At 44.6% G+C, this 12081-nt stretch overlaps 2 protein-coding genes across 6 annotated transcripts in view; one reads left to right on the forward strand and one right to left on the reverse strand.

Annotated features, from left to right (window-relative positions):
* The window catches only part of SHC2 (SHC adaptor protein 2), a 708489-nt gene that overhangs the window by 66935 nt on the left and 629473 nt on the right, over positions 1-12081 (forward strand). The gene's annotated exons all lie outside the window — the stretch shown is intronic.
* Positions 1-12081, reverse strand: part of LOC138569766 (uncharacterized) — a 79712-nt gene that overhangs the window by 35383 nt on the left and 32248 nt on the right. Inside the window, exon 2 of one of the 4 annotated variants that reach the window (XM_069648072.1) lies at positions 1167-1509. The exons of the other annotated variants lie outside the window; for them this stretch is intronic. Coding sequence (XP_069504173.1) covers positions 1475-1509 — 35 coding nt within the window. The 3' untranslated portion in view covers positions 1167-1474. Of the gene's footprint in view, positions 1-1166; positions 1510-12081 lie in introns of those variants that run through there. 4 annotated transcript variants of the gene reach the window in all.

The following is a 12081-nucleotide window of genomic DNA, read 5'->3' on the forward strand; positions in this document are numbered from 1 at the left end:
AGTGCAAAGAGGGTTAAGAGGGTAAAGACGGTAAAGAGGTAGAGACAACAGAAAGCACAACCTATCAACAGAACAGATTCTGTCACAGCTTCCATGTTTTGTAATGCCGGATGTCCTTTATGTTGTCCATAGAGTTAATGAGACCACTTGATAAAGTCTTTGAAATGCATCATTGCTATTTTGTTGTGTTAGTCAGTCTCTACTGAGTCAGTTCAACAAAAAACAATTGCTCCCAGACAAGTCGTACCTTGGCACTAATAAGCAATGTAATGACAGGTGTTTCGCCTTGAGTTAATATGTTTCATGTAATAATGTCCCTGCAAAAATGTTGTCTGACAAAAAAGTTACAGTTCTTTGTGGGACATTATTACATTGAACATGCAGGGGACACCCCCAAAAACCACTTTTGTTTTTTTAAATGGGTGCAGGGGACATCCCCTCAACCTGTCCCCATACATAATGTCACCATATATAATGTCGCCAATGGCTTTTCCTGGTGACATTATGTTTGGGGACATTATGTATGGGGACATTATTACCTGATACTGTTAATATGGGGTAGGTGTGTGCCACATAAAGGAGAAAAGCATAGATGAACACTTTAGGTGGTATCATTTGTCTGGATGTGGCTGCGAGTTTGAAAATGTGCTTCTCAATGTTTGTGCAGGTACAGAATCATTAACCAAAATCAGTCCAAACTTTCACAATGATTACCTAGTGTAAGAAAAAGATAGTGTGCCTATTCTAACTTTTCATTTTGTTATTGGGCCTCATTCTGAGTACGGTGCTAACCAATGGCGCTATTAACGCCTTGGTTGACGCCGTACCCGGACCGGCAGCGCCTTGGTGGATGGCGGAATTACCGCCCCATTCCAAGGTTGGCGGGGCGGTAATTCCCCATTCACCAAGGCTCTTCCCCATTCCCAAATGAGCCCCCATAAGGCTCAATGGGAATGGGGAAGATGTAAATAACGGTGACCGTTCATTACGGTCACCGTTATTGGCTTGGAGGCCCCTTTGCGCCCTCGACTTTAACACCTGCTCAAAGCAGGCGTTAAGGGCGAGGGCGCAAAGGGAACTCGGAGTATGGCGGTAAGGGATCACCGCCACCGGTCTCGTTACCGGTGGCCGCTATCCCTTACCGCCATACTCGGAATGAGGCCCATTGTCTTGCTCTAGTTGTCGACCGTGTCTACATTCGCTGAAGTGTTTCTTCTTCTTTTTGTTCTTCTTCTTTCGTCAAATCGTCTACGTGTTGGGCAGAGGAAGTCTCACTTCTGGAGGGACTGACATCTCCAAGGTAGTCCCATGCCTTTTTTCCCACGAGCTTAACTGCTTTGTCAGAAAAGGGTCCCTGTAACCTGGGCTTGTACCAGGGACAAAAAAAGAAAAATCACGCAGATACACTTGGTCTCCTGGATAAAGAGGTGGCTGCTTAAGCAGTTCAGAGTCTGTCACTGGTGCATTATCTTCATCATCCTTCTTTGACCTCCCCTGTCGGGATTGAAGCTGTTGAGAGATAAAAGAAGCACTAGCCATCATTGAAGTGAGATATTCATGCATTTCACCCCCTAGGACAGTGGCTGTACTTTGGGCATCTTTCAATGCTCTAGTGTTAGGAGCAAGCGGGAGTTGCATGCGTCGTCCTGTCACCACCTCTTGAGGGGTTAAATAGTGGTCAGATCCAGGTTGATTGAGCAATGCAAACAAAGTTAAGAGCAGGCAATTAGACATCCATTTTTTAATGTTGTTTTTATTTTTGCTATTTTTTCTTTCAGCAAGCCATTGAGCCATTCACAAAGTTCATTTGCTTGTGGGTGATAAGTGCAGGAAAATGTATGCTTAATCCCCACCGGGCCTTTGATGTGCTCAAATGTCTCATTTAGAAAGTGAGGCCCATTGTCTGAACGCAGGACCTTGCACACCCGCCATAGTGGGAAAACCTCTCTGATGAGGAATTTCGCCGCACTCAGGGCATCAGGGTCTGAGCATGGACCAGTTTCGATCCAGCGAGAAAAATGGCATACTACTACGATCATATATTTATACCCTTGACACACTTGCATCATGTCCACATAATACATAATCTACGTGGAAATGTTGGAAAGGGCCATTAGGGTGCAGTATTGTTCCTCAGACTACACGCAATGTGTGCCCCACATTTAACTTTTTACATACTATGCAATTATCCATAAAGGTGGTGATATATTGTGCAAGATTGGGACTTCCCCAATATGTGCAGCAATAACACCCTTACTAAGATGAGTGGGGTAGTGCAGCTGCTTGAGAGTAATTTGAAGCAATGCTGCAGGAATACCAGCTTTCCTGTGCTCTCCTGTTGCCATAATGCATCTGTAGGGGATATTGAACATCCTCTCTTCACCCACAACTCCTTTTCTTCTCTGGGTGCTCATCCCTGAAATTCTACTATTTGGGTAATGGCCAATGAACTATACCCTTCTTTCAATATCATGTTATGCATGTGTCAGATGGGATGTCAAACTCATTTATTTCTGTAACGTATGCTGCTCGCTTTGCTTCTGTGTCTGCGGCTTCGTTGCATCGATAGATCATGTCCCCCCCTTTTATGCGCCTTGCACTTCACGATCACTATGGCTGTTGGGAGTTGTAGTGCGTCTATGAGTCTGGCCAAATGGGGCACGTGTTGCACTGGTGTGCCATCAGCACGTCGATAGCCCCTTCTCTTCCACTGCAACAGTCTGGCATGTACTGTGGACATCAAATAGGTGGAGTCGGAGTACACAGCGATCTCCCCATTCTCATGTGCTTCTAATGTCATCATAAGAGCTACTAGTTCTGCCATTTGCGCAGAAAAATGTGAAGGCAATCTCACACTTGCTACTACTTCAACTGTCCCGCTCGGTTTTATTTTTATCGCTGCTGTCCCAGTATGTCTGTCTCCCGTCACCTGGCCTATAGTTGAAGACCCATCAATAAAGAGTACTTCCCCTACTTGGAGGGCGTTCTCTCCTGCTCTGGAGATGTCATCATGGTGTTCTGTGTATGTGGTACAGTTGTGTACATAGTCTCCCTCCTCTACTGCTTCAGCTATAAAGGTTCCTGGGTTTACAATTCCACCTCACTATTTTTATCACCGGATTCAAGATTATCACCTTAAATCTGGATGCTCTCTGCATGGTTCAAGTATAGCAAAAAGTGCTTGCTCCACGTAAAGTGTGGTACTACAGCCCATTATGATATTCACAGATTTCTCCACTGCAAATGTAGCAGCAGCCAATGCTTGCTCGCAATGGTAGTGTCTGTTCCTTACTGGCTCTAAATGCCCACTATAGAAAGTCATTGGTTTGTGCCCTAAGGTAATTTTCTGTGTGAGCACCGCCATCATCACTGCTCTGTTGAAGTGTGAGAACAAACAGAATTCCTCACTTTAGTCAGGGATCCCTAACACTAGGGCCATGCATATTGCCCATTTTAATCCCTCAAATGCTTCAGTCATCTCCTGTGTCCATGACAGGTTACTGTCCCCCCTCTGGCCCTCCCAGAGCACACTTAAAAGGGGTCTTGTGTATGTGCTATAATCGAAATGCCAGGCCCTGCAATAATGACAGAATAAAAATTGCTGCATCTCCCTTACCGTCTGAGGTGGTGGCATTCTAAAGATAGCCTCTGCTCTTTCTGGGGTTACCTTCCTCCCTTGATGTGATATTAACTGTCCAATGCCGCGGGAGGATAGCTCAGCGGCAACGTGTTCGCCTTGGAAGCAAGACGACACGAAGCAACACAGGTTCGATCCCCGTGTCCGCGCTTAGAAACCTCTGGGTATTTAAGTGCGTTATAAATACGCAACTAAGACACACACAAAAAAATAAACACAATTACGCGTCTACAAAAATAAAAAACTTCCCGTAACAGCGCCTCGATGCCCGCGGGCTGTGTGAGCGCTTTAAAAATGCTAAATAAATAAATAAATAATGTACACCCCTCGCATTGGCAATATTGCAACTTCGCCTTGTCCACCTTGAAACCCTTTTCTGCTAACATTGTCAGCTACTGTAATGATTCTTTTCAACACTGTTCTTCTGATCTGCTGTAACCCAAGATATCCTCTACGTACTGAATGACTGTGCTGTCCAGATGTATGTTCCCTAGGTTCATTTGGAGGACCCTATCGAATATAGGGGGTGATTTGCAGTACCCCTGAGCTTGCCTCGTGTGGTTCCATTTTTTATTTCTATATAGAACTATGTCAGATCTTGTGACTCCTCATGAAGTGGTATTGAGAAGAAAGCGTTCTTCAAATCTATCACTGTAAAATGGGTAGCTTCCAGTGGAATGATACATAGTATTGTCTTTGGATTGGGAACTAACGGCCCTCTGCTGCAACAATATGGTTCAAAGGGCTCAAGTCATGAATCAAATGCCACAATCGCCCTATCACCTTCTTAACCAGGTACACAGCCATGTTACACTGTGATTCTGAAGGAACCAGAATTCCTTGCAGCACTAACGTGGAAATTGTCTGAAAAATGCCTTTGTCTGCCACTTGGATAAATTATAATTTTTGCCCTTGGTAAAATAGCCACTTGCTTGAGCTTGATTTTATAGCTCCTACTCCCTTTAGCAGCCCAACGCCATATGGGCTGTTGGTCCATAAGACACTCAGTACTTGCGATAGGCCTTCTTCGAGAAATGGCAGTGGTGCTTTTTTCAATAAGACCATTCTCTGTGGTATCAAAGTCCACTGGGGTATCTTGTGCTAGGCTGACATTTGTGCATGAACCTGTGCTGGGGGTGGGGGGTTGACTCACCTGGTGCATCCTGGCTGCTGGAACCTACATCTTCATCTCCTACTCCCTCAATGCTCTCGATGTCCAGGACAGAGCTGCACTTCTCCTCCCAGGCAGTGAGGACCAGTGGTTCTACAGTGCCACCACCAGTCCACAGGGACTTCTGGCCGTATTGAGACCCTGACCCTGAGGTAATTGATATGATATGATATGTTAGGTTACTTATGATGCACTTAATACCCAGAGGTTTCTAAGCGAGGACCCAGGGATCGAACCTGTGTTGCTCTGTGTCGTCTTGCTTCCAAGCACTATTAGCAGCAGATATTTCCGCAATAACCCTTATTTCGGCTCTGTTTCTTCAGGGCGGTCAGAGCGTTACTGCCAGAGTGGTGCGCATGTTCACAGCAGGTTGTCTGCAATTATTAAATGGCACTTCATTGTGTGTTGTGTTTCGCGCTGTCACACTTGCATATCCCGCTGGTCTCCAAATGTTGTCTGCTCTCTCCCCTAGGATAGCTGGTAGTAGGCCTTTTATGTCACCCACTGCTAATGTCCTTCCCGCTGACATTCCTTCATTCCTTCTAACTCATGAATCCATTTACCCGCTCCTGCAATCAAACAAGGTAGTTTGCATTTTGAATTATTCTTATCCATCTGCACCACAGTATATATTGTGGTCTTCTCCCCTTTTTCTCTAACAACAGAATTTGTGTAATCCCTGTTCTACAATCATACCCACCTACACTTATTGTCTTCCAGGTAGGACTAGTTTTGCCTGTTTGTCTTCATCCTGGCAATGACCTCAATCTACTTATATACGGGAGGTACATTTCCCCTATACCCTGTGAGCGTCCTTGTGATTGTTATATGATATAGGCTCTGGTGTTTTATTTCTGGTTCTTTTAATTCAGACCACTTTACCCCTTTTCCTATGTCTGGATCTATCGAAGAGCCATACGCTCCCTCTTCTCACACTCTCTCATTTTCTCGATCTAGTCTGCTTAGGGACAGCGTTCTATGCTTGTCCATCATTCCGTCATCCGAACTATCTCTTGTTTCTCTCAGTGGAGATCCTTTGATACTCACTCTAGTCTAATAGCCGTCATTTTTCCTCATCTGTCTATATAATTCCCTGATCCTTTTCCCTATGCCTTTTGCCTCATGTTCATCAGCCCATGTCAGTGCTCTAGGTATGTCGTACTGCTCCCTGCGGGGCTCTAGCGACTTTCCCCCTTCCTCCCATCATTCTCGTTCTTCAACTAGTATTACACATCTATTAACGATGGGATCTATTTCATACTCCCTTTGTCCTCTATTTCTTCACATTTCCTTTTGTTCTTCATCTTCCTGTCTTCTCATCTCCCTCTTCTCTTCTTCCTCTTGTCTTCTTTGCAATCTTCTTTCTTTCAATCTCTGTGTTTCTATTTCCTCACATTTCTTTTTCTCCCTATCTTTTCTCTTTCTCTTTTATCTGCTCTTCATACCTTCTTTGTTCTTTCTTTCTCTTCTTCTCTTTTTCCTTCTCATCTTTGTATGCCCTTTTTTGTTTCTTTTCCTTTCTTTCCCATTTCTCTTTATTCTCTATCTTTATTTCTTCAACATTGTCAATACCCTTTCCGTCTAACTTGACTAGTATCTGTGCTCCCATCCACTCATTCTGTACAATTATCACTTCACTCGCTTTATCTTTCTCAGCTGTTTGTCTCTTGGTCTCTTCTATCTCTATCAATCTATCCCTTCTCTCATTGCATTCCTCAGTTTCACTATGGCTGGACGTATATTCGTGTAATTTAGTTTCTTCCGTACTGTCTTCACTCACTACTATAATCAGGGGGAGCATATATCGGATTAATATAGCCCGCTGCTGCTTTTAACTCTGTTAAAGGATAGAATCCCTGTTTCTCAAAGTCTGTACTTTTGTCTTCAGAAGGAGAAAGAGGTGCCAAAGGCACTTTGCCCTCTCCCTTATGCTGATTAAGCATCCACTCCCTTTCTGGTGGGTCATCTCTCTTGCTCTGATACATTTTCCATAGCTCTAAAATAGATAACCTTTTTGTATCTTCTTCCCCATGAACACAGCATGCAGGTATGTTGTCATGTGTTGCAATTCTGTTCTTGATAGGGGACTCTCTTGAGGCCAAGGCATGAACATTTTGTCAGCCGTGCCTCTTACCCATTCAGCATGATATTTCCTAATATTAGGTGTGTACCTCGGTAATGTTTTGCACAAGTGTAGAAGAGGCGTGTCCTCCATATAGACAAGTCATTTTTACAGGACCTTTTATACTGCTTTTATTCTGCTATTACTTTAATTATAGCACAACAATCAATTTTGGGCTGCCTATTTCCCAAAAACAATTTGTTCAACAATTTTCAAGCCTACACAATAATATTATCTTTGCTTCTTTATTATAGTTCTATCAATTCTCGCTGTCCTGCTGTTTTATCATTGACAGCCTAAGAATCTTATTTTGTTTCATTTCCTCCCTCAACTGTTACCCTCCAATGATGGACGTCAATCGCTTGCTTTTAGGGTCTGATAAACACCCACCATGCTACTGTCCCACCGATGTTAGACTCTGCCTTCCTATCTCCACCCTTTTATTTTACTATCGTTATCTCTTCGCACCTCCTCCTTTCTGTATTCCTCTACTCACTACTACCAGCAAGTCCTACAACCTCTACCTTTCTCTAAGTTATTACTGCCCTTCTCTCCTCTCTGCTACTTTACCTCCATGCCACCACTACCTCTCCACTACTATCACTACCTCTCTGCACCTACCTCTACACCTTCTCTCGTACCAATTCTACTATCACCTGTCGCCACTACAACTAGCTCTCCTCTCTTCTGCTTCGACTACCACTATGACTACTTCTCTGCTGCTACTACTAGCGCTCACTACTACTGCTTCTTACTCTCAGGACTACTCCACCACTACCACTTTCACTACCTCTATCTATTACCACTACTACTACCTCTTCTCTATTCCTGCTCTGCTACTACTATACCCACTCCTCACACTCAGCCACCACTCTACAGACCTCCCTCTCCAATAGCATCCACATTCCTTCCATACTCTCCTCCTCTCGTCTCTCAAACATCCTGCTTCCACCTCCTGTCTCCACCGAAATAACCCACACAAACCACTCCGAGCTTCCCTTTAAATAGCTAGCCCCCTCTCAGGATTGACTAACTACCCATGACCAATAACTTACCTGGCTTCAGTGGTGTGACCGGGGAGGGCTATTGGAGGCTTCTTAGGGGCTTGAAACCCCGCCCCCTCATGTGGTTCTACTGCGTTTCTGTTATGAGCCACACAATTGTTCTCAGGGAACTTTTGTTCCTGATTGTTAAAGCCAGTTTGCAGGCCTATTTTGATTGTATAACTCCCTGGTGGTTTAATGGGTTTCCTGTGGTATGGCCTTCCGCAAGACCTTTGTTTTTTATTAAAAAGCACTGGTGGGCTGGTGGGTATTTTCTTTTGTAGTGCAGGTTGAAATGATGCTGCCAGCTGGAATTGCACCCTTTGCTAAGCCATTGCAGATCAGTGTACAATATCAATCAATATACAATATCAATCAATACAGAGAAGGATTGCCAGTGATCTAAAAGTTCTTCATGAACCGTGTCAACCTACCTGTACATGCTGCCCTTGCTATCATTGACCTACCTCCTGCTACAATTCAAATCACCCCGATGATGTCACCAGCGCATTATGCCAGCCATCTGCCTTGTACATAGAGAACACATTTCGATCACAGTTCCTAGACTTCCCTATCTGCAGACACCCTACAAACTAATAGAATCCACCCACTCTGAGACTTCAAGACCCCTTAGTCCCACACCCAACCAGTGAAGAATAATCGCTAGGTCTAGGCCAACTGGTCAAAGACCCAGTCACACCCTTTGCTTTGTATCGAAACACAACATACAGATCAACATGCAAAGCCTGATAGTCCTGCCCTGGGCGCTCAAACACACCATATACTGCAAAGGAATTTTCTGATCAATCAAAGAGTATTCCAGCTAAACCCTCTAATTTACAAATCCCATAGATGTTTAACCTCATAAGTGCCATTGAGGTTCCCCCCCAGTGCCAATAGCTTTTTTTTTAAATCGCGGTATTCACCGCCCAAACCCGCCAACATTTCCCCCCTCATTAACCCCTTAAGTGCCACCGACGAGCCGGCTCGTCGGTGGCAGCCTGAAGCGGTTTTTACCGACGAGCCGGCTCGTCGCTGGCATTTAAAGGATGAACCATCTGTTGCATCAACCATAAAACCACCAATATTTGTCACCGCATTGAGCAGGACCTAAAAGCAGAGACCACCTAGTGCTCAGTTTCCCACAATAATGTTTCCCTGCCACCATGACCACTATTCACACGCGGCCCAAGAGAAAAGTCATGATGGTGCTACATCCAGAAAGATCATCCCTGCCACATTTCCAAAATACTCGGGAGTGTAATGGCCCAAAATGTCGCCCTTACAATTACGACGGCCGAAAATGCTGACTTTTTATTTTTTAGACCCCCCCCTTGCACCATATATATGTGGGGGGGGTATGTGATATAATGGTAATATGGGCGGGTCTCCCCCATGCATATGTATGTGGTGTAAAGGGGGTTACAAAAAAAGTAATAATGGGTGTTGCAATAATCACATAGATCCGTCAACAGTCATCCTAAACTACGACACGCTTGGCAAACCAGTCATTTATAGAGGGGTGGCCACTGCCCTATCAAACAAGCAATCAGCACAACTCACAAATCCTTCACCCGCAGACTCAGCAACAACTACAGACCAAGGTGAACTGTATCTAAACTGTATCTAAAATATTTTAGATTACTATAGTGGCACCACTACACACCTACACTGACATCTGCTTTAGCTTATTATTGCCCTGACCATGGACAAAAAAAACACTTCTTTAGATCTCGAGTGGCACTTTTCAAGCAGCCAGTGCATTCGTGGCAAACCCTCTGGTACTCCCACCAAAAAGAAAAGGATGTATGGTTTTGAAATAATCATAGCCACTGGTATTGCTCTGGGTAATCTTCCATGCCATTGTGCTTTTTGCTTGTCTGCACATTTGCAGAATGGCTACATCCCCATGTCAATCCACCATAGGAGCAGTCCGGCCTGAAATTCTACCCCAAATCCCCCTGTACTGGCACACAAGCAAAGCCAGACATGGTTTGGCCATGATCTACCGAAGATGTCAATTGTCATACACATGTGCCAAAAAATGCAATGGTTTAAACCCTCCCTAGGTTCTTTCTATAGGTTAACAGGGGCAATCGGTGTGCTATGTTACTAGTGGGGCCCTATAAGTGTGCTGCTAAATGTAAGAAAAAGGTCATTAGTCAGCTTGCTTGATCAGTAGGTGTGATCAGGAAGGGCTTCACAGCAGCACTGATCACCTCTTTTCTCAAAAGAACCAGCCTGGATCCTCCTAGCCTGGCCAAGTATCGACCAATTGACAATCTCGTTTCTCGAGGTAAACTCATTGAGCGCCTTCCCACAATACAGTTTTCGACCTCCAGTGCGAGGAACCTCCTTTCCGCCCCAGTAGAAGCAGCAAATCCAACCTCGTAGCACAGGAGAGGTATACTTCCGAATATTGAGACCAAACGCCTGAGAGCAGTTCCTTGTACTCTTAGTGTCCTACAGCATGAACCCGTTGACCCTTTTAAATCCTTCCTTTCTATCGAAGGCACCGTTGTGTTGTGGATTTCTTATCTCCATAGGAACTATAAAGTGAAGGTGAAACTGGGCGCTTTCCTATCCAATAAACACTCTCTTAACTGTGGAGTCCCCCAAGGCACCTCTCTTCACCCTGGCTCTTTAATGTATACATCCAACGACTTACCTCGGTGATTGACCACTTCAACATCCCTTTCCATATCTACACTAATGACACCAAAGTGGGCATCACAACAAGGGCAACGCAAACTCATTTACAAATATATATTCATGTCTGTTAGCCACACAACACTGGTTGGCCAAAAGCAGACGCTGCCAACGCACTTCAAAAGGGTAAATCACCCTCTCCGGTCCTATCCAATCCTCTGGGATTCCCAGGATGCGGGCCCTCCTCCTCAGCCATTGACAACCAATGGAATCTAGGCATTGTATTCAACTACCATCTCTCCCTTGCTCTTTTTATTCAACTAACATCTCTCCTTTGGTCCTTTTATTAAACTAACATCTCTCCCTTGCTCTTTTTATTCAACTAACATCTCTCCATTGGTCCTTTCAATCAACTAGCAGCTCTCCTCTGCTCCTTTTATTCAACTAACATCTCTCCTTTGCTCTTTTTATTCAACTAACATCTCTCCCTTGCTCTTTTTTTATTCAACTAACATCTCTCCATTGCTCCTTTTATTCAACTGCAGCTCTCCCTTGCTCCTTTTATTCAACTAACATCTCTCCTTTGCTCCTTTTATTCAACTATCTCTCCTTTGCTCCTTTTTTCAACTAACATCTCTCCTTTGCACCTTTTATTCATCTAGCAGCTCTCTTTGCTCCTTTTATTCAACTAACATCTCTCCTTTCCTCCTTTTATTCAACTAACATCTCTCCTTTCCTCCTTTTATTCAACTAACATCTCTCCTTTCCTCCTTCGATGCATCTAACATCTCTCCTTTGCCCAGCAAATATCAGCGATGTTCCGAAGATGCCACTACCGCCTCCATATTCAGTGATAGTTTTTCTCGGCACTCTAGATGGACCTCAATGTCCAAATAACCAAGCTTCCTTAATTGCCAGTCTAGATGACTGTAGCAGTGCTTGCTTGGAAATACCAAATTCAAAGCAACCAAAATCTAGCCACCTGCTTGATCTTCAGTTTGAATAAATATGACCATATTTCAAAAACACTACAAGGCCTTGACTGGCTCCCTTTTCCAGCTTGCATCACGCTCAAGGCCTCGTGCACCACGAGGACAGTGTTCTCAGACTCGAGTCCCCACTACATTCAGAACCTGTTTCACAAGCACAGCCCCTCAAGAAGCCTTTCTTCAACCCCATCCTTGAAACTGGCCATTCCGCCCTCAAGACTGAGACCCTGGAGGAGAAGGCGATCACGTGACCTGGACACTGGAACCCTCGCTCATTGGTGCTTAGACTAGAACGTGACCACCTAAATCTTAGGAAATCCTGGGAAACCCTGCAGATCCAAGCAGCGCCTCCCCTGGATTAGCCCTCACCTGGACCCGACCAATAGCCCCCTATGTATTGCCTGTACTTATCCTCCTGCACTCGGACCCCTGCATGGCCTTGACCGTTGCTCAGGTTTACCCCTATCACT

This window comes from Ambystoma mexicanum, chromosome 1p, assembly GCF_040938575.1.
Source record: "Ambystoma mexicanum isolate Mex_15411 chromosome 1p, UKY_AmexF1_1, whole genome shotgun sequence".
NCBI lineage: Eukaryota > Metazoa > Chordata > Amphibia > Caudata > Ambystomatidae > Ambystoma > Ambystoma mexicanum.